The sequence below is a fragment of the Rhinolophus hipposideros genome, assembly GCF_964194185.1.
Source record: "Rhinolophus hipposideros genome assembly, chromosome: 16".
NCBI lineage: Eukaryota > Metazoa > Chordata > Mammalia > Chiroptera > Rhinolophidae > Rhinolophus > Rhinolophus hipposideros.
The window spans coordinates 28,493,282-28,514,445 of NC_138062.1; the positions used below are offsets into that span (position 1 = coordinate 28,493,282).

General features: G+C 33.5%; 1 protein-coding gene across 10 annotated transcripts in view; it reads left to right on the plus strand.

Moving 5' to 3' along the window:
* Positions 1 to 21,164, plus strand: part of RAPGEF2 (Rap guanine nucleotide exchange factor 2) — a 213,678-nt gene that overhangs the window by 152,485 nt on the left and 40,029 nt on the right. For all 10 annotated transcript variants that reach the window (XM_081077835.1, XM_081077838.1, XM_081077840.1 and 7 more), the window contains one exon: positions 14,036 to 14,167. In XM_081077835.1, coding sequence (XP_080933961.1) covers positions 14,036 to 14,167 — 132 coding nt within the window. The remainder of the gene's footprint in view (positions 1 to 14,035; positions 14,168 to 21,164) is intronic.

The following is a 21,164-nucleotide window of genomic DNA, read 5'->3' on the forward strand; positions in this document are numbered from 1 at the left end:
CTAATAATAATCTCTAGTTAGGAACTTGGTCAAAACAAGTATTCATTTTGTTAGGATATTTAATAAATTACCACTCTGTAATAATATATTTTTATAATCTGACTCCTTGTTCCCCAGAATTTTGTTAGGTACCCACAAAACTTATAGGAGGCCAAAACTAAGTTACTAAAGTATTGTAGCAATCAGTAACAGATAACTAATCACCTTTATGGTACTTTATGTAGACAGAATTTTTATCTTTTGAAAAAGTTAAGCAGTTGATTACAGAGGCCCCTCTAAGTATCATCAGGTTGGGTTTTGAAAATCTATTTTGAAGTTTGTTTGCTGTAATGAGGTATGTGTAAATGACATACCTCATTCCATCCTAACTTGTTTTCCCACTTCCATTCTAACCCCTTACAATCCATTCTTCCTCCCTATTGCCTCTGACAGAATGATCTTACAAGAAGTAACTGGATATTAAAAAAAATAAAAGTAACTGGATATTGTTAATTGCCTGCTTAAAAAGCCCAGTGGCTTCCCATTGCACTTAAAAGCCTACTTTTTAGTAGAATTAGTTCCTACTACTCTGACTTCATTTGTATAACTCTTCCCGTCTCACTCTCTACCTTCCAGTCACCTTGAACTTTCTGTTTCTTGAGCATTTCTATGGTTCTTCCCACTTTAGGCCCTTTGCCCTTGATATGGGCATCCTTCCATCTGTAAAGCTCTTCCCCAGGTCTTTGGCTGTATCCTTTGTGTTTATTCAGCTCTCATATCATATGTCATTTTCTCCGAGCACCCTTTACAGGTCACCCAATCTATAGCCTCCCCGTTCCCAGCTATCACTGTCCATTACATTAGCTCCCCCATTTTAGTATTGGTTAGAGTACTTAATGAACCTGAAAGTATTTTATTTGTTTATTGCTACTTACCTCTTCTTTTCCCTTCCACCCTCATGTCTCTCCTGCCTCCAGATTGTAAATTCCAGGAAGCCAGGGTTTTGCCAATCCCAATCATTGCCATATAACTCGCTCCTATAAAAATGCCTGGCTCGTTGCAGTAAGTCAGTAAATACTTGTTAAATAATTAAGTAGGTGAATGAATCTTACAATTCTGAGAAGTCAAACACTCTTCTTCTTCCAGGCTCCTCTGTTGGAATCTATACAGATAGGAAATAGAACATTTTGGAGTCCAGAAGTTTTTTCCTTAACTTTTTGTCCTGATTTCTAGGAAATCGAAAGTAAATACATTGCTTCACTATAGTTACTGTTAGCCTAGGTTTAGTATATTTTTACCCCTTTTCTTCTATTCATTGTCTTTTCATTTTATTCTGGTGATCCTACCTGTAATATTGCTGGTAGAAAGGGTCGACTGTAGAATTGGGAAAGGAGAGAACATAGGGATCAGACAGTCCTTGTTCAATTTCTCTCAGACTTAGTATCCTCAACTCTAAACTAAGGTTAATAGTTCAATGATTTGTGTATTTGTTAAGTACTGACTGTATTTTCGGGACTTTGCTTGAAGCAAGGGAAAAATGATGAAAAAGGCTGTGACAAGAAGTATTCTAGGTATCACAGGAGCAGCTTACAAGAACTAACCTCCTGGAGGAGAGTTCAGAGAATTAGCCATCCCAGGGGTGAGAGTGTTCTTCTAGGAGGAGGGATCAATGAAGACCCAAGAGAGAGATACAGAGTGTGACATTTTAAATAACCATAAATAGCTCTATGTATCTAGTACAGAGAATGAGGGGCAGAGAGAGGTGTGAAAAGATTAAAAGGAGTAGATAGTGGGTGCGTTGGTTAGGAGTGTGTAAACGTTTTCTTGAGGGTAGAGAGTCCGCTAAAAAGATTTTTTGCAAGGAATTGACATGATCAGGTGTGCACTGTTCTATCATCTTATAAAAGTTTACTCTGGCTGCAACATGGAGAAGAGATTGAAAGGGAAATAAAAGATTCTTGCAGAAGCAAGACAATGGTAGTGCAGTAGCATACGAATGAAGTGGGATAATAGTTGCAAATCCCCTATCAAAGTGTTCTCACACATAGTGGGAGCTTGGTTAGTTTTAAAAATCTTTGTTTTTGCTAAAGATGAATTGAGCAATTTCTAGGTTATGAAAGTTAAAATGTTTATCTAAAGACTCAAGTTATTACTGTGTGTGTGTATGTATGTGAGTGTGTGGTGTGTATGCACGCACGCACACACACACTATGTGACACTACAGATTATATTAAACCAGTCATAAGATTCCCTAGGTGTCTCCTCATTAATGCTATTCTATTTCCCTGATTTAAACTTATGATAATAAATTAATGTGCGTACACATATACTCTTAACAGAAATGTTCAGAGAAACTAGTTGACGTCTGAGGAAAGTGAAAGGTTAATAGAGTAATAGAATAGTAAATGTTGGTGTTAATTGAGGAAGAGTGTGCTTTCTAAGAGAGTGGCTCAATTGATTATGTAAATACATCTTTTCAGATGACTGAGAAAGTCATGAAAAATGCAGGAGCACTGACAGAAGTGAGGGTATTAGGAAGGAGTCTCCTTATGAGGTAATGTGTATTTGACTGTGTCTTAGTAATTCAAACTATTCATTTGATGATACAGTGTCCAAGGTTCACCAGTCTAACCCTCCACCCCCAAAAAAGAAAAGATGAAGGAAAAAGTAAAATTCATGAGACCTCTTGCAATTTATGCAGTTTATTTTTTCTTATGGCCCCGGACAGTAAGTAATGCACAGCAAATGTTCAGTTAGTTCTTCCACAGTGCGCTCCAGACAGAGCAAAAGTGAGGAAGTTATCTGATGTGCCAGGGCTGACACATAAAGCCCTTGAAAGGAAGTAAATGTTACTTTAAGTGTCTTATTATATTGAAGTCCTTGGAAATAAATGCTAAAATGAATATCTTTATCATTGAACTAAAAGGAAAAACTGGTAAACTAGATACATAAAATTAACACCTATTATTTTTGTTAGTAACTTAAGAGGACTAACGTATAATTATATTTAATTTGAAGATTATTGTGTAGCTAAATTGCAATACTCATCACGAGAAAAGTAGTTGTGGTAGTGTTTTAATGAAATCTAGAAATGAACCTTTAGAGGTAGGATCAGAGATGTCATTTAAAATCCAGGTAGTCTCTTGTGTGTGTGTGTGTGTTTGAGAGATATGTGAGGAATGGGGTGGGATTTTCAGTAAATAAAGTCATGTGTGCCCATGAATAATAACTTCGAATAGACACATCTCCCCAGTTGAGTCACTACCTGTGGACATCCATCAAGACAAAGTACGATGTCCTTGTTAGTTTGACAGTCTCTTGGAACATGTCATAATAAGCATCTTTTTCTATTTAAGTTATGGGGAATGACTCGTAAATATTTATTTTTAAAAAACGTAATATGTATTCACGTTTTAAAAATTTAGAAAAATGTTTTAAATTCATGATGCATGCATTATGAATGCTCAAAACCCTCCAGAGGGTTCCCGTCTCACTCAGAATAAAACCCCAAATCGTGACCACAGCTTTCCTATATGATTTCACCATAGCATAGCTCTATTCTAATTCTCTCTCGTCTTCTCAGAGCCTGTTTCCCCTGTGTGATCTGCAGGGTTCAGCCATTCACTCCATTAAGGTCTTTACGCAGATGTTACCATAGCAGTGAAACCGTCCACCCTCTATATCCCGTGTCCTACTTTATTCATTTCCCAACTACTTAGCTCTATGTGACATATTATTATTTGTTTGATACCCTCCCCTTTTTTCTACAACCACACACAATTCTAGGGTAGAAAGTCTATAGAATCACGGATTTTTGAGTATATCCAAGCTTCTTCCTAGAGAAATAAAGTTTCATTAATTCCTATTTTTTAAATAGCATGAATTTCAATAGAAGTATTTTTTCTCGAGCAATGAGTCTATTCAATGAATTTTTGAGTACTCAAAATCAATTGATTAAGTTAGGTGACTTCTAGACTTAATTTTCCATTTAACTTATTAAGCAGTACTTTTCAAGAACAAATAATTATTTGGAAGCCTCATATTCCCATCATATAATATTTGTGTCTTCAAATTTGAGTATATATTACTGTTGTCAACTCATAGGGCACTGAACAACTCCAAATATATTTTATACTGGTCTTTGGTTTGTGCAGTATTATGATACTTAGTTGGTTTTGTTTTTAAGTTGTGTAAATAGCGCAAGAATTTTTCATAAAATGTTTAGTAGTTACATTCCTTTGGCTTAGTGATATACTAGACTTACCTCAATTTTACACAAAGATAAATGTAAATATAACACACTTTACAAATATATAAAATGTAATATATATTTATATATAAAATGTGTATTATATGTATAAGATGTGAGTGTGTGTATCTAGTTAAAATCACTATCCCTTTAGGAAATAAGTGGGAGTATAGAAAATAATTTTCTCATCTCAATATCAGTGTCACATCTTAGATCTTCCCTGGCTATCCAATCACTCTCTACCATATGTCTCTTTTAATCTTTGCTGAATGCAGTTCTTACAACGATTTGACAGTTTTCTTCCTTACCCTTTTATTATTATTTGTCTCTACTCACAAGTTGTAACATCCGTGAGAGCAGGGAGTTTATCGTACTGCTATGTTTAGAAAACCTGGAGAAGTGCCTGGCATACTGGCATCGAGTGGGTTTTCAATCAATGTGTCTGACTGAATAAGCAGAGGAACTCGAATGCTTCTTGTATTCAAATTGCATGCAATACCATGAGGTCAGGATGTTATCAGAGCCCTCCCTACTTCTCCCTAAGGAATTCAGAATTTCATTGTGGAAGATATTTCACAAATAGGTCACAAAGATTATTATAATATTTGTATGAATTAAGATAGCGCGACCTGTTGTACCAAGCCAAACAAAACTGCACATAATCTTCAAACATAATAGAAGTTCATTTCTCTTTTGCAGAAAATCCAAAGCAAGAACTCTTGATCACTTTTTAGTGGACAGTTCCTGTCTGAGCAGTGATTCGGGAATTTAGGCCCCTCCACTTTGTGGCTCCGTTGTCTAACTTTTAATGCAAAGCTTCTGTTGTCTTCGCACAGAGACTCTCTTGATGCAAGGAGAAAGATAATGGTGGGTCTTGTGGAAGATTTTTATAACGTGTAGAAATAGCATACATCACTTCTGTGTGTTCATACTCCAAAGACTTAATTATATTGGCACGTATGTAACTGTAAGGGAAGTTGGGAAACGTAGTCCAGCTGTGTTCCCTGGAAGAAGAAGACATTGGTTAATAGTTAGCCAGTCTTGGCCATTTTATGGTATTTTATTGTATAGACACCTAAGTACATTTGTATTTGGATGTAAGGTAGCTTTTATAATTTTTAGAGTTAAAATTTACTTGTGGATTAATGTTTTTAATTCTGTGTGAGGCTTTCTCCCAAACCAACTGTTTATTTTTGTTCAAAAAGAAGGCAGCTTATGGTCCTCCATGGATACCATAGCAATCATTTTTCCTTGACTTTTAAACACTTATTTCCCTAACTCCATATTCCCTTGAGCATTTGTATGGCTGGGATAACTAAGCACAGTCCCTTTGGAGCTCATCAAAGTTGTTGTCTAGTGGGTCATAGAAGCTGTCTTCTGGTATACCAGCAACTCCCCTCCCCCTCCAGGGAGAAACTAGCATCCATAGCACATCCATAGCACCAATCCATAGCACCAATCCATAGCACCAATCATACTTGGTCTTGGAAAACAAGAGACAGAGAACTCAATTTTTATTAGCTGTAGAAGATTATTTGTATTACTATATAGATAATGACAAATCTTGCTAAAATATATATTTATTGGATTGGTTTTTCCATTAGAAAATACAGCTATGGTTATATTAGTGTAAAGTTTCTTTAAGATGTGTACTGTTTAAATAAGAGAGAAGACGAGTACAGAGATTGGGTTAGAATATAGCCCATATATGTTTATGCATAGATGTTTACAAGTGTTAATCATATCTTCTTGTTGGATCGATCCCTTTATCATTACGTCGTACTCTTGTCTCTTGTTGCATTCTTTGTTTTAAAGCCTATTTTGTCTAAGTATTGCTACCCCAACTTTCTTTTGATTTCTGTTTGCATGGAATATCTTTCTCCATCCCCAGAAGAGAATTTTTAAATTACCTGACTCAGTGCCAACAGTTGCCATGTATTTTATTGAAAATTTCTTGGACTGAATGATCTAGAAATTCTTTGGAATCCCTTGGAGAAATGTGTGCTTTTCAGATCAGTGGTTATTGATGGTTGAAAAAAAATTGAAAAAGGAAAAGGGGATTATATGTTGTGTATGTGTTTGGGGTAAGATGGAATGGCTGTCATTTGAAAAACATCATAAAACTGTGTTTCTTAACAGGCAACAAGACATTGCATTTGGCCATATGTACATGAAAATTAACAAACTACCTCAGTATTTCTGTGGAAAACTATACAAACAATTTGTTTTCTTTTAGGTCCTAAATAAACATTTTCATTTTGAAAAATACAACTATCTTTCAGATGACAAAATTTCAATGGTCTGATACTAATTATAGAACATCTCGCACTATGCCAGCTGTCTTCTTTAAGGTGATAAAATTAGTTGGTTAGCTTATATTATAACTAACCGTATATATGTGTGCATAATTTTTTTCTGCTTGTCAAATGTTAGAGAAATTATATATCAGGCAAGGTTTTGTTTCTGCCAAAATTAACTAGCAGAAAAGGAGTTGATTCCATCCTTTATATTTTGAGGTTCTCTCAATGTATTTTATCTTTAAAAAAAATACACACACACACAAGAAAGTACTCTTCATTAAGGAACACAAAGCAGCAATGACCTCAAGCAATGCTAGCTTGGAATGTTTATTGGGTCATCTGGTGAAACTGGTATAAAGAGGTTAAAGAAGTTTTATGGTTCGCACAGATTTAATAATGATTTTGAGACCTGGACATGTGGTCTCAAAATTTCAAGTACAGGATATTACCATAACTTTTTAAAGATTAATTTATAAAGTAAATAGTAAATGATTTTGTATGTAAAGAACCTGCAAGACAAGTGAAAAATCAACTTTATTAATGTAGTGCAATATCACATATAATTCAAAACAGTGAATTATAATTTAAATTAATATTTTTATATGATTTTGAAATTTTATAAGCAACTATATTAATAAATTGACATAAGCAACCATTTGACCATTTCGTCAATATCCATGAGAGTTTTTAAGTCACCTAATAAATTAATAAATAAATTACAGATTAATGCTCACGTGTGTGTGCTTCAGAGCCAGACGTCCAGGACTGGAATCTGTCTCTGCCACTTTTCCACTATACGGTCTTGGTGCAAATCTCTTAAATTTTCTGTGTCTTAGTTTCCTCCTGTCCAAAATGTTCATAATAATACCTACTTCATAAGATTATTGTAAGAATTAAATGAGCTAATATGTCTCCAAGTGCTTAGAATAGGGCCTGGCACATAGTTACTCGTATACGGATGATCTTATTGCCTTCTCTTTGAGAAAAATGGGGCATAGCTTTACATTTTGGAATATGTGGTGTTTAAATCAGATCATACGCTTTCTCATCAAACTAAAGGATTCCACTTTTGTCTTTTGCAGTGAAGGTCATGTGGTTTTCCCTTTATTCAGTGCTTTCTTTCAACATCCAATAGAAGGCTTTCTAAAAGTTTTTTCTTGAAAACATCAATCAGATGACTGGCAGCCTTTCAGTCAATTGACTGGTTTTGATAGTTCATTTTCCTCGACAGGCGTCTTAGGTACCTAATTGCATTTGTATTCATATTTCTCTAATTCAAAAAATTTCCCTAATTCAAAAATGTAGGAATTTTTAAATAGATGATAATTTGCCCAACTATATATAGCCAATGAAGCCTATGCTTTATTTATGTGTTACTGAGTCTAAAAAAAACCATGAAGGTGACCTTTCTGCCCTGGGGAGAAGGCTAGATCACTGCCACATTTCAGTGGCTAACTCTAACACATAAAATTTTATATTTGGACAGAAAGCCATGTGTAATATTCATTCATCTATATAGGCTCTATCAATATCAAGTTCTCTCTGTTACAGATCTCTGTAAAACATTATTTTAATGTTAAGAAGTAGCAAGGAATGTTTGAAAGAAAGCGTAACCACATTTGTACTTGCCCCGCTGCACAGTGGTGTTTCTGTTCAGACTGTCCTTAGAAGCTGTGAGCCCAGGGTGGCGAGAATAAAGTTTTGTTGTTAAACCACACCTAGTTGGCAGCATGTGTCTGGGCCAAATACATGACTGTTTTGGAGGTTTTTGCAGTCAAATATAAGACTGCACACACAGAAGCACAGACTCTCATTTTGAGAGAATTCTTAGCTATGGAAATTTAGAAGTTTACAAGAGAGTAATTGCACTACAAGCATATCATGACAATGCGGCTATTACTTTGCAAAATTTAGTATAGTATTCTAAGCAGTGAGCCCCTCCATATGAATGTATGATTTATTTAAAATGTAAAATATAAACTTTCGGGGGGAGGTATATATAAATGAACTGCTATATTTGTAGTATTAGGTATGATAGTGTCAAAATTAAGTTAGTTTCTTTTTCGTTGAACTTGAAAAATATCTGACCTAAAATGATAGAGGACCTTGAGTAGAAAAATGACAGAAGGAATGAAACAGAAGAGAGAGGCATCTGTAAGGTAGATTCTGTAGGTCACATGATTATTTCATTTAATCATTATATTACATTCATTTTACAGAAGAAACTAAGGTACTAAGGAATTAATTAACTTGCTCAAGTTTGCTTGACTAAGGAAGAAGTTGACCTGAAGATAACTCCATGTGTGTCTAAAATGAGCCTGGTAGAAAGCTGGGGGAATGTTAAATTCTTACAAATTATTAGTTTTTGGCAGATTTCTCTAGTAGATATATGTGTAAAGCAAACTTTTGTGGAACCATTCCTGTAAAGCTTAGTCATGTCAACATTTAAAAATGTCTACATGAATTTTAATGAGAAATGTTATTAGATTTATAGTTTATTAAATTACCTCAAAACACTTTTGGGAAAACTGTTTCTTGCCTTCATACGTATTTATGAACAAAAGAAATTGTATACTGTGCAAAAATCTTTCTCTTTGTGGAATACTGATGGATGAAGTACTTAAGGACAAGTATTGGATCTAAAGCATATTCTAAGGGGGCATAAGGGAAACATAAATTCTGATGAATAATATTTAGGACTCCAAATGTTTATATTTTTCTGGTGTTCTTAAAGAAATATGATTTAAAGAAACAGAAGTTGACCATATTATAAAGTGGTCTTTAAAATGAGATACTAAATAATAAAATAATATTCCTACCTTTTCAAACTTTAGGTCGAAACAGCTCAGAGTGTCAAAGCTGGAACTAGTAGTATCTGCAAAGATCAATAGTAAAATTAAAACGGTATATGTGTGTATGTGTATGTGTACACTCAGAGAGAAAGGAAATATGAATTTTCTTTTAAAACGCAACTTAAGTTCTAAAGTGGGTAAGGGAATAATTATCTGTAGCTGGATGACTTTGGCCACTAAAGCCCTTTCTGGAAGTAACTCAGTCACCCTCTGGTATCCAGTCCTACGAGTAGATTCCAGCTACAGCAATTCTAGAGCTGGAAAGGACCCGTGTCTTACACAGAGTCTGGCATGTGATAATTTATAGTTAACACTTCTATAGTGATTTCTGTGTGTCAGGCCCTACTCTAAGTGCTTTAGACTCAGTCATTCATTTATTCCTCACAACACAAGTTTCAATAAATGATGAATGAATGGAAAATATAAGAGACTGTATTTTCACTAACACTTCAGAGAAAAATAGGAAATGTGTCCTGTAATACACCAACTTTTTCTTGCAGAGCTTTATAACATGAGCATAAAGATTACTCACTTAACTCCAGTGATAGTATGGGGAAAACAGTATTAATTTGGGTAAATTCTTAGTTTGTAGTCACTAAGTGTGATATTTAATTTACCTTAAGGTAGTGTGAATCAAAATAAACTGCCAGGAACGATTGGATGGATTCCAACAATCACCCCAAACCTTGTGTGTTCTGTTGTAACTATTTATGGAAATAAAGTGATTAAAAGATAAATTGGGGAAGTTTTCAGTTAAATAAATTTCAACTGATGGTGGCAGCATTTTTTTGTGTTTTTTGTTTGTTTTCTTTAACTATTGCATTTCTCAGAGCTATGATAGTAATGCACTGTGAAACATGAAACTATTACATTTCCATTACGTGTCCAGTAATATACTGACTCTTCCTCATAGAGCTTGAAAACATGAACATAACGAAGTCTTTTGGGGGGAAGTCTCTATTACATAATTACCACTTTCAGGAATTTTACCAGTACAACAAAGTATTCACTCAGTGTCAGAAACTTCAAGGCATTCCCACTCATTGCATTTATGTTCAAAATAGAGTTCATTTATTAGCTAGCAATTTTATAAATGCCAATCATTAGATTAACTAATAAATAAAAGATTATCAAATGCCTGTTTATATGAGACTTGTCTTTTGTGTAGTACTTCATGTTTAAAGCTGATTGTTGTAGAATCCCTGTTTCTCCCAAAAACGAAAACAAAACCTCATGCAATTAATACCTAGATTTAACAAAATTATGATTGATTTTAAGTGTATGCTTGCTTTATGCCTTTAAGAATCTGATTTAAATATTATCCTTATTGTTATGTAGTTAGTAGTGTTTATGGTTAAACTGTGATTCAGTCATTTGCCTAACTGTAGTTTATTACAATTATGATTCACAAGTACTGTATTTTTAGGAATATAGGTTGCTTTATCAGGAAAAATCTGAGAAGTAACATTCATATAATCAAATATTAAAATTAAAAATGTGTAAATGATAAGAAAAATATAAGTGATTTTTTTTTGCTGTGAAATATTGGTGTTCAAGATCAAAATGAATAAACTGTTAATTTCCCCTTTAATTATTATTTAATTGTATTTAGGTAATTGCTAGATATAGTACCAGTTTCAAAAAACTATTTTTTAAACAGAATTTTTGTTATAAATGGTGTCTAGCGTCAAAAGATAATTCACAGCGCTGTTGTAATCTGAAATTTGATAGCATACTGATAGTAATTTAAATATTCTAAAATTTAAAAAGTTTGGATTAAGTGAATCTCCTTGTTTTTGGCATGCTGTGCCCCTTTTTTGTGTATTTTCCTCAGACCATGAGTTACTGTCTCCCTAGGGATACTATGTTCCCCTGTTGCCCTCAGGTTTAAATATGGGTGCCTGCGCCAGTGTTTGTCCCCTGGCCTCCAATCCCTAAATAGTTCATTTGCCTCTTAACGACCCATTTCCCTGAGGCGTGGCTCAGTCTCTGTTCTACTAGGCCAAATCAGTGCATTTCACACTCTTTTCCTTTGTGGGAACAACTTCCACACTGTCTCCCATTCCATACCCTTGGCTGAGGTGGCCTCTCAATAAAATCTAATCATGGGAATGTTATCCCAATCAATGAAAGAAAATTTTAAGCTTTCTTAAACATGGCATCTATTTTAATAGAACGTTATTTCATGCTCTTCTGCAAAGAACATGGAGGATGTTGGAGAGATAAAAATCCGTGTTTGTAAAACTATGATTTGTTTTTCCCTTGTGCATAGCACCTATTTCAATGACTTTTTTGGGTAATAGAAGTTAGATTTGGAATTGGGAATGTTTTATTCACCTTGACATTGATATTCCCTGTTCCTAACTGAGTGTCTGATACTGCAGATACTCAATAAATATTTATAAAATGGAATTGAATTCTTAAGAGTGAACGTATTTCTTCTTTTTTCTTTAGACAGTTGTTATGGTTCTTAGCTTAACATCACCACGTAATTCTGGTATTTGTGGCTGCTAGGAGACATAGATTAATAGAGTGTGGTCCACATAAAGGCTGAATCCATGTCTCTTCTATTAGATTTAGAGCTCTTAGAGCCCCTATTGCTTTCCACACAGTGAATTAAATTCTTAGTCAGGAAAGATGTCCAGCTGATGGATACTGAAGACAAGAGAGTCCTATGAGACTTGAATAAATAATTGTTTAGTGAGTAACAATTCATTAGATAGTTATATCTTCATTTGACATATTTATAACTTAATTTGTAAAAATCATACTGTATGACACATATCAACCTGAGTCATGTCTATAAAAGATAATCAATAGAAATCAGTTTGTTGTTCTGTAATTACAAGTATCGATTGATGCCTTTTAAAATCTCTGAACCATTGAGTAATGTTTTCCCAGTTGCCTTCTGTGTTAAGTGACTGAATTACATGGGAATGTAGATAGGATGATGGAGGCTGTTTATCATGGCTCATATTATTTTAATATCTGCTGTTTATCACTGAACTACATGTAAAATCATAGTCATTAATGCGTCTTCTGCCTTCAAATGTTCCTGAAGAAATCCTGCAAATATTTCACTATCCCACATTGTGAATAAAACATATAAATTCTTAATTTAGAGGTATTTACCTATCTATTCTAATAATCTATAAATTATTAGTCTCCTAAATATTTCACATCTTCGATGATTATTTTAAAAAACACTCTTAGTGAGATACATCATGTTTGTAATGATTTTGCACATTCGAATAAACATCTCACTTTTCTGAACCCCTCCAACATATGTTTATTCACTTATTTGGCATCTCATGCCTCCTAATAAATTCATGTTTAAATCTTTCCTTTGATACCTGTCTCCCATGAAGTTAAAAAAATATTTCTGTATGGACTATACTAAATATCACTAAATATCATAATCTATTTATTAAGCTAGGACTGAATGATTGTGGGATGTAAATACATTTTGCCTCTTTGTTTGGTACTTTGACATTTCAAAACCCGTTGGTCATTGTCATAAACATGAATCATCTCCCTTATGAGGCTTATTCTAATGTTTGGAATGGCGTCTTAATTTTGGAGGGAGAGAAGTGATATGGTCAAAGGGAAAAAGGGAAAGGTTGCTAAGGTAAACTCTTATTTAAGTTTTCTTTTAACAGTCAGTCTATATTTATTATTGTTCAACAGCTAAAAAGGACCAATATGCAGACAGAAAAGAGAATGCTATCAGTGTTGCATGATGTCAATTAGCATATATTTTGTAATGTCGTGTGTACTATTGGCCAACGTTATAATAGACGTGATATTATAGATAGCGTCTTTTTTTAATGCAAAAGAATTGGTAATGACTTATAAGAGTGCAAGATTGTTAAGTGCAGTATTTTCTTAATGTCTTATTCACTGACTAGTACATAGTAAAAGGGCTCAGTAAATACTTGTTGAGTGGTGGGCAAATGTATGATTGTTTCCATTTTCAATGCATTTTCTTGGCCATATGGGGGAGTGGAGGAAGCATGTGAGGGAGACTTAGTGAATCTGTTCAATAGAGGCTATATTTATTTAGGATTTCAGCATGGACAAGTAGAAAAATAATATTTATGTGCATGTGTATAGGTAGGTAAGTGTTGTCAATCAGTTTCTCACTTTAAGTTCTTTGAGAGCATTCTTTCCTTTGTTTCTCCGCAGAGCCTAGCATAGTTACTTCATTGATTCTAAGACGCTCGTTCTTTAAAAAAATAATCTTTAAACATCATTTGGGCACATAAAAACCTCAAATCTATTTTCTTATTTAGGTGTTTCTTGTCACAAAGTTGCATTTGTGATGGCTAACAAGTAATAGATTAACTTTCTCATTGGTGTGTGATTTGAAAATTTTAGCTCATTGAATTAAATGCTTACCCAAGTTAATCTTAACCACCACACCCACCTATTTAAGCATTGAATTTAGTATTATTTGAGGTTCATTGAATGCCCATAACCTTCAAAAATTTGTTTCGTGATTTTTTTGGTAAACAGTACAATATTTAGTAATTTCTGAATTTAAAAAAATAACATTAGTTTTGGCTAAATGATGTAGAGCATAATATAACTTTTAAATGTCTTCTTGGAGTTCATGATTCAAATAGTAATCCTAGTTTTTCTTGCTCCTTCCATAGCTTCCTGCAGATTTCACAAAACTACACCTTACTGATAGTCTCCACCCACAGGTGACCCACGTGTCTTCTAGCCATTCAGGATGTAGTATCACTAGTGATTCTGGGAGCAGCAGTCTTTCTGATATCTACCAGGTAAGAAAAGGTTTTTCTTGTCCTTTGCTTCATTTGCATGTATTCCAAGGAGTTTTATGATTATTGATAGAATCTATAGAGTAAATATATGTGTGTATATTATATGTACATCTGTGAACATAAAATATTAATGTTTATACTTCACGCAGACGTATTGTGTTGCATGTTTGTTGTAGGAAGTACTATCTAATTGTGTTTGTCTCTGCTATTAACAGTTACCAGAATAATTAAATAGAGTGGTTACAGTGGAAATAGTTCTCTTGACTTTATCAATATTTTGTTAATTTGACTATAGATGTATTAGGTCTATGACTCTTTATTGACTAACACTGTAAGGAAAACTTCAGAATTATGCTTTTATAGTAATTTTTTCTTGTTAAAGTCTTGAGTATGACAAAAGGAAGAGATGTTAAGATTGCATCATTGAATTGTCTTTCTTGCATTTTTTTTATTACCTATACATGTTACGTGTTTAAAATAAATTTTTATGATGTCAGTGAATATGTAGAAAAGAACCTAGAAATATGGATTCAAAACATATTTTTAAAGCAAAATAATTTTAATTGTTAAAGAATAATTCATTGGCTTGGAAAGTGCAAATTTAGGAAAAGTGCCTAAAATATGCAAAGAAGGTCCTTTGGGGTGAATCTTTAAATACATACTACTAATAAGGGATTTGGGATGGTATCAAACAAAAGGAACATAATACTTTACAAAGTGTAATTGTTGGCTTCTGAGGAATTGTGATATAAGATGATAAAAATACTTTTCTTTAGAAACATTATGGTGTTTCAGGATCATTAACGTATTTAGGCAGTGCTAAGTTTCTATTTAAATAAAAAAATACTAAAAGTAACTGAACAGTTAGAATGCCATCAGACCAAAACATATTTAAGTCCTAAATTTAGTAGATCTTAGAAAATTAATTTTGTTTTACGGAGGTATTGGATTAGTTACACACTTTTCTATAATTCAAGGGTATTATAGAGAGCATACTGATTAATAATTGACAGTCACAAATAAAATTATTTACAGATTCTTGGGTGATTAATTTCTCTATTATTTTGCAAAAATAAATATAATTAATCTGGCCTTTAAAGTAACTCTTCAAATTTCCACTTTGATGAGTTATTAACTTGTATTAAGTTGGTGCAAAAATAATTGCAGTTTTCGCAATTTTTTTTTAAACTTTTTAAACCACAATTACTTTTGCACCAGCCTAATAATTAAATCTTTAGGAAGCAATCTCATTTTCAAATGTTAGAGGAGAGGGTGGTACATCAGGGTAAATTTACTCTCTGCCTCCTACCCCCAAGCTGCCTATTTTTAGAATTTGATTTCTTTGAACATTTATTCAAAACTAACCCTTATAATAGAATAATGAACAGTATAAATAAAATCTGTGCTTTAACTTATATACATTGAAGCATGATGATAGAGCCCTTGTCTTCTAAACTTTGAGATAACTATACGTTTTAAAGGTCAGTAGTGGGAACACAGCTTGAGGTTGTAGCAGTTACCACTGCTTTCTTCAAGTATATGCAGACCTGAATGGAACTCCTGGAAGGTAAATGTATAAGAATGAAGTCAATTGTTTCTAGAATTTATGGAGCCATATTCTGAGGGGAATTCTAGCTTCATGTGTTATTCCCTTGAGTAGACTGAGGTAAGTTCATGAGGAAAATCTTGATGGTACTTCTGCTGTCCCCAGCTACCATGAAAATGTCTGAAAATCCGGGCTGTGGGTGTGAACTCCAAATTGCTCTGACATGGTTGGAGCCTGCAGCCTGCAGTCTGGCTTTTAATTGGGGTATAGATGGAAGAGAGGATCCCTGTGTATTATTTTGATTCATTTTAGTTGAGTTTCAAGGCTATTCATTTCAAACTTGATGACAGGCATGTGGTCTGTAAGTTTATATCCTTCATACAGAGAAATCCATAGGTGTATCCAAGGATTTAGTTATTGGCTATTCAGACTTAGCATTCTTTTTTTTATTAGTTTTAGGTGTTCAAAACAACTTAATGATTAGACATTTATACCCCTCGCAAAGTAATAACTCCCTGAGTCTACTTCAAAACTTGACATTTAATAGAGATTCCCGGTAGACCATATCTATTATCTTTAAATCAGAAATTCTTAAGGTGAGAAGAAGCCTCACATGTGCACTTGGTTCAGTGACCAACCTCATATTTGAATTCTCTACTGTTTTCCTATCAATCAAGCATCCAATTTATTCTTGAACAATTCCAGGGATGGGCAGTTATCTCCCACGGTGGCCCATTTAATCTTTGTACAATTCTGATTTAGGAAAAAGCTGTCACATTCAAGTGATGGCTGGAGATGGACACAGACAGAGAGGTTGAAATTAAATGCTGTGTACACGAAAGAAAAGGGTCAAATAATTTTTCTGAGAGTGGGAGGAGAGGGATTCAGGAGCAAAGTGGAATAACTAGCTTTAAGGAAAATACCCTCCTTTGTTTTAACAGGGACATTCCATGGTGGGTTTGCAGTGGGGAGCTGGGGCATTGAGGGAGTTTCTATCTGATGGTTTCTATTTTTTTCTTTGAAGAGTTAAGCTGAGAGTAAAAAGATTGGCGGGTAAAGGGTTTTAAGGAGAGAGAAGCTTTGAAATAGTGGTTTCAGAGAGTAGGAGAGCAAATTGACCAAAGCAATGGAGGCGCAATTGAGTTGGTGCTCTCAAATGCACTGTGAAGTAATTTTCGCCACATAAAGAAAGCCAAGATTTGGCTTCCCCCAGGACTGAAGTTTTCTTAAAGGAGTGTAATACAAAGATGGATAGAGTGATAAGCCAGGCTCTTTCTGACTGCACAGCTTTGTTTTTGCATGCCTTCTGCCTGGAATGTGTTCTCCTAGCACGATCTTTTTTTTTTTTTTTTTTCTGCTTTCATTTTCAAGTATCATCTTCTCAGATAGGTTCCCCCGCCCCCTTTTTTTTTACTCCTACAAAAAGTAGGTCCTATATTTTGGTTCCTTTACTGGCTTGTCCTTTTATTTAGATTTTAATTGAAACAATTATTACTTTCTATGTTGTTCTGTCTGCCTACTAGATTGACAGCCTCAAGAGGCAGGGAACTTCTCTGTCTTGGCTCTGTTTTCTCTGGTGTCGCGCCAGAAGACCACAAGCGTTCAGTAAAGATGTGTTTAACGTATGTAATTGAAATATTAGACTAGGGAAGATGAGAGGTGGAAGAGCTAGGAAGATATAGGTAGGAGATATAGGAAGTAGTAGAGTGTTAAAGACTGAAGATGAAAATCAAGCTTGAATTGAAAAGGGGTTACCTTGAAAACATATGGAGCATCGAAGCAAGCGAGAAAGTAGGAGGTGGTTGGTGATAGAAAGCAGAATGCCTAAGTTGGTGATATGGGACAATACAATTTCCAGCCATAATTGGGTCCTGGCTAAATGGTGTGGTTATCAGAGCAGGGGCTTAGGTGGACTGGAATTAGTTGTGCAAAAATAGATCAATAGAACAGAGAGTTCAAGGAAAACAGAATTCACGTGTAAGGATGGCTGTTGTACGAAATAGAGGAAGCCCGTCAAATCAATGAAGAAAGTGATGGATTATTCGATAAGTTGTCTTTGGTGTGGGGGAGTCCTTTTATAGTCTCACATTGTATCATAATTAAGATCAAATTCTAAGAGTTAGCAAACTCTTAATAGTATAATGTATGATGAAAAAAATTTAATAATTAAAAGATCAATTGAGACAAAGATTTAAAGTTAGACTATAACTCAGTTATGCAAATTAATAAGAAAAATACTCAGCTCATAATATAACAACATTCAAAGGGCAAGAGTAGGTAATTTGCAGAAGAGAACATGCAGATGTCTGTAACTTAAATAAAATATTTAAAACATAGTACAATTGAATATCTGAGGCTTTAATTTTGAAACTATTTTTTCTATCAAATTACCACAGACTTTCTTATAGTAAATATTTATAGATAGACATTTTACACCTATTAAGATCATAGTTTTTGGAAAGAAAATCCAACAATTTATATTAAGAGCTTTAATGAATCGTTCATGTCTTTTAGGCGTACACATATTTTTAAAGCCTATTTTAAAATAAAAAAATTGATACTGTAAAATTAGGAACCACATAAATTATGATACACAAACTAGATTAATGCAAGCATTAAACTTATTTCCTAATATATTTTCGTACTTTCTTCATAATCATGGTTTTGTCTGCAGTTCCTACTCACTGTTAGTCTCAGTTAAATTACTATCAGCATTAACATTCAGTATAACTTTCTAGCCAATCTATATCGGGGTCTGACTTAGGTACTATTTGCGTTAAATATGTATGGTTGAAATTCTGCACAAAACTTATTTATATCAAGAATACTTACTAAACAACCCTCTTAAACATGGAGGTGTGTGGGGGATATTTAATACGCAAAAGTTTTATCATAAATGATTTCTAGTAGTTAATGATCAAAACGTGTGTAGTAGTTATTTTTATTTTAGTTAAGTGAACACTTCTCTAGAGCTTTAGTGAAGCTTTTAGCAATATTGTAGTTTGGAGGAAGCTAGAAAATGGCAAGTGTTTTGTTTGTTTATACACAAATACATATTTTAAACATTTCATGTTTTATGACTTAGGAAAGCAGAAAACATTTTATCACGTTATTATATTTTAGCTATTTTCTTTATGAAGACAGTCTTGAGAAAACTGGCAAAGTATTGTAATGCAAAATACTTAGTAATTTGTGTTGATCAAAACAGATTTTGAGTTCTGGCACAGTTAGTGGGTTTTATTTTGTTTCGTTTACATTGAACAGTTTATTTAATTTTCCTTAGTATTTTCTCATCTGAAAAATAGGGGTAATAATCCTAATTTGTTGAGTTGATATGAAGATTAATTAATGTTATTAAAAACATCAAATGTGTTAGATACATTATAGTCATTCAATGTAGGATTACTGTTTTTATAATTATTGTATGAACCATTTAGCCAGAATTCAATGGGTGCAGTTAGCCTGAGAGAAATTTGTTTCACAGTATGAAGGGGTTGGGGTATTTGGGTTTTGTTTTTTTTGGACAAGTTCTGCCAATATACATTGTGTGCAAAGCTCATTGCTGGGCTGGGGAGAGGCAAAGGTATGCAAGTACTGAGATGAAAAAATGTGCCCCCTTGTGGAAGGGACTTTAGATGTAGCCTGTAATGGGCTTTCGTTTCCCTGATTCCATCCAAGAATAGTTCTATGAATGGCAAGATATAACTCCAGTTCACTAATGATAAAACTAGTTTCGTAGAGGTTAAATGACTTTCTTAAGTTTAGTACTCTTCTCCTTAGACCAGTTAGCGTTCCTTAAACTTTTAACTTTCAGTCTCCAAAAATCTCATTGTTCATGAGACAGTGATACCATGTAATTAATAGATTTGTTTATAGAGTTCTATTTAAAATGTATTGTTAAAAGGAATTCTGTAGTATTTTTAAATAAAGTAGATATTTATTTTAAATAAAAATAATCTTCCAAGTTATTGGTTTAGTGAATGTTATTTTGTTAATAATTTCTTAAAGAACAGAATACACATAACACAGATAGAAAACAACGAATAATTGTTTACACAAATGGGGAGGAGTGTTCAGTTTTGGAGAGATTAAGCCAATTCATGTTGGAAAGTATTTTTGTTCTATTTAAGACTTAAATATAATTCATTTAAGTGATAGTAATGATTTCATTGGTATGACATAAAATACATTTTTAATCTCTTATCATAAACATTTAAAAATTAAATAAAAACCTTAAGTTATATAACTATATTGTTTAAAAGAGGTTTTTGTTTTTATTTCTGTCTTCAGTAGTGTCCCTTCTTCAATCGAGGCTAATATTAAAGAATGTGTATATGGAGGACTGATTGTAAATTTGAAAATATAAGGTGATGAATAATAATCTTCAATGTTACGATGAGACTGGGGTGAAATATAATCAGAACAAGCATTAGCAAATTGTCACACTTGTAGACTTCAGAAATAAGGTGTGACACCAACGCTGTTAGCCTCGTTTCTCTGATCACGGCTCTAGCATACCACACCGCATCAAGTTCTACTTTCAATGTAGAAGTGAGAGACAATTCTGGGGATTCTGAATTTAAATTAGATGTGTTTCTGAGCGTGCCACAATTGGTACTTTCTGCCTCAGGCACAAGGCCTTATTGCTATGTCACCTGAAGTACCTCTGCTCATAATTGTCGTACCTATTTATTTAAGGCCATTGTTTAGAGAGCTTTTTTTTTTTTGTAGGCATTAGGTTTTCCTTTTTCAATTATTCTGTCTTCATGAGGTATTTTGTCTTCAATTATTTTCACCTTAGGTTTTTCTTATAATGTATGTATTTTAGTTCAGGAAATTGTACCTAACAAACTGAAAAGGTGATTAAAAACATTTTTTTTTGTTGTTAAACTTTAGAAAATATTAACATGAGCTTGCATTCCTTCAAAATGTAAGACTAAATCTTAAGTTCTATAATATAAACCAAGATTTTAGGAAGATGTGCTGAGAAGAAAATAATACAGCTTATTCTTTAAATATTAACTTAAACTAAATTATGAGGAGTATAGATTATTTTAACTCTGGATTTGCCTATACTTAAAAATAAGATGTCTTTATTGTCTTTGAAAATCAAGCAGGCTGTGAATTACTTGAAGTTCATAAACTATAATATATGTTTTCTACAAAGTTAATAATTTTACAATAAAGTGTTTTCAATATTTTAATATTTTATCTGGAAAAACACATTTGTGATGTTCAAGATTGATGTAGTTAATATTTACTTGAATTCCTTTTTACTGTGCTTAAACAGTGTGTGAATTCTGGGTATATAATGTCAACTAAGGCCAATATGTCACATCACACATATTGTTGCGATGATGATGACAAAAGGCTATAGGATACCCTAAAAGGATGACTGTCCTAAGCTTGAGAGAGCCCAACAAAAGAGACCATTTTGAAATTTGTGATGCT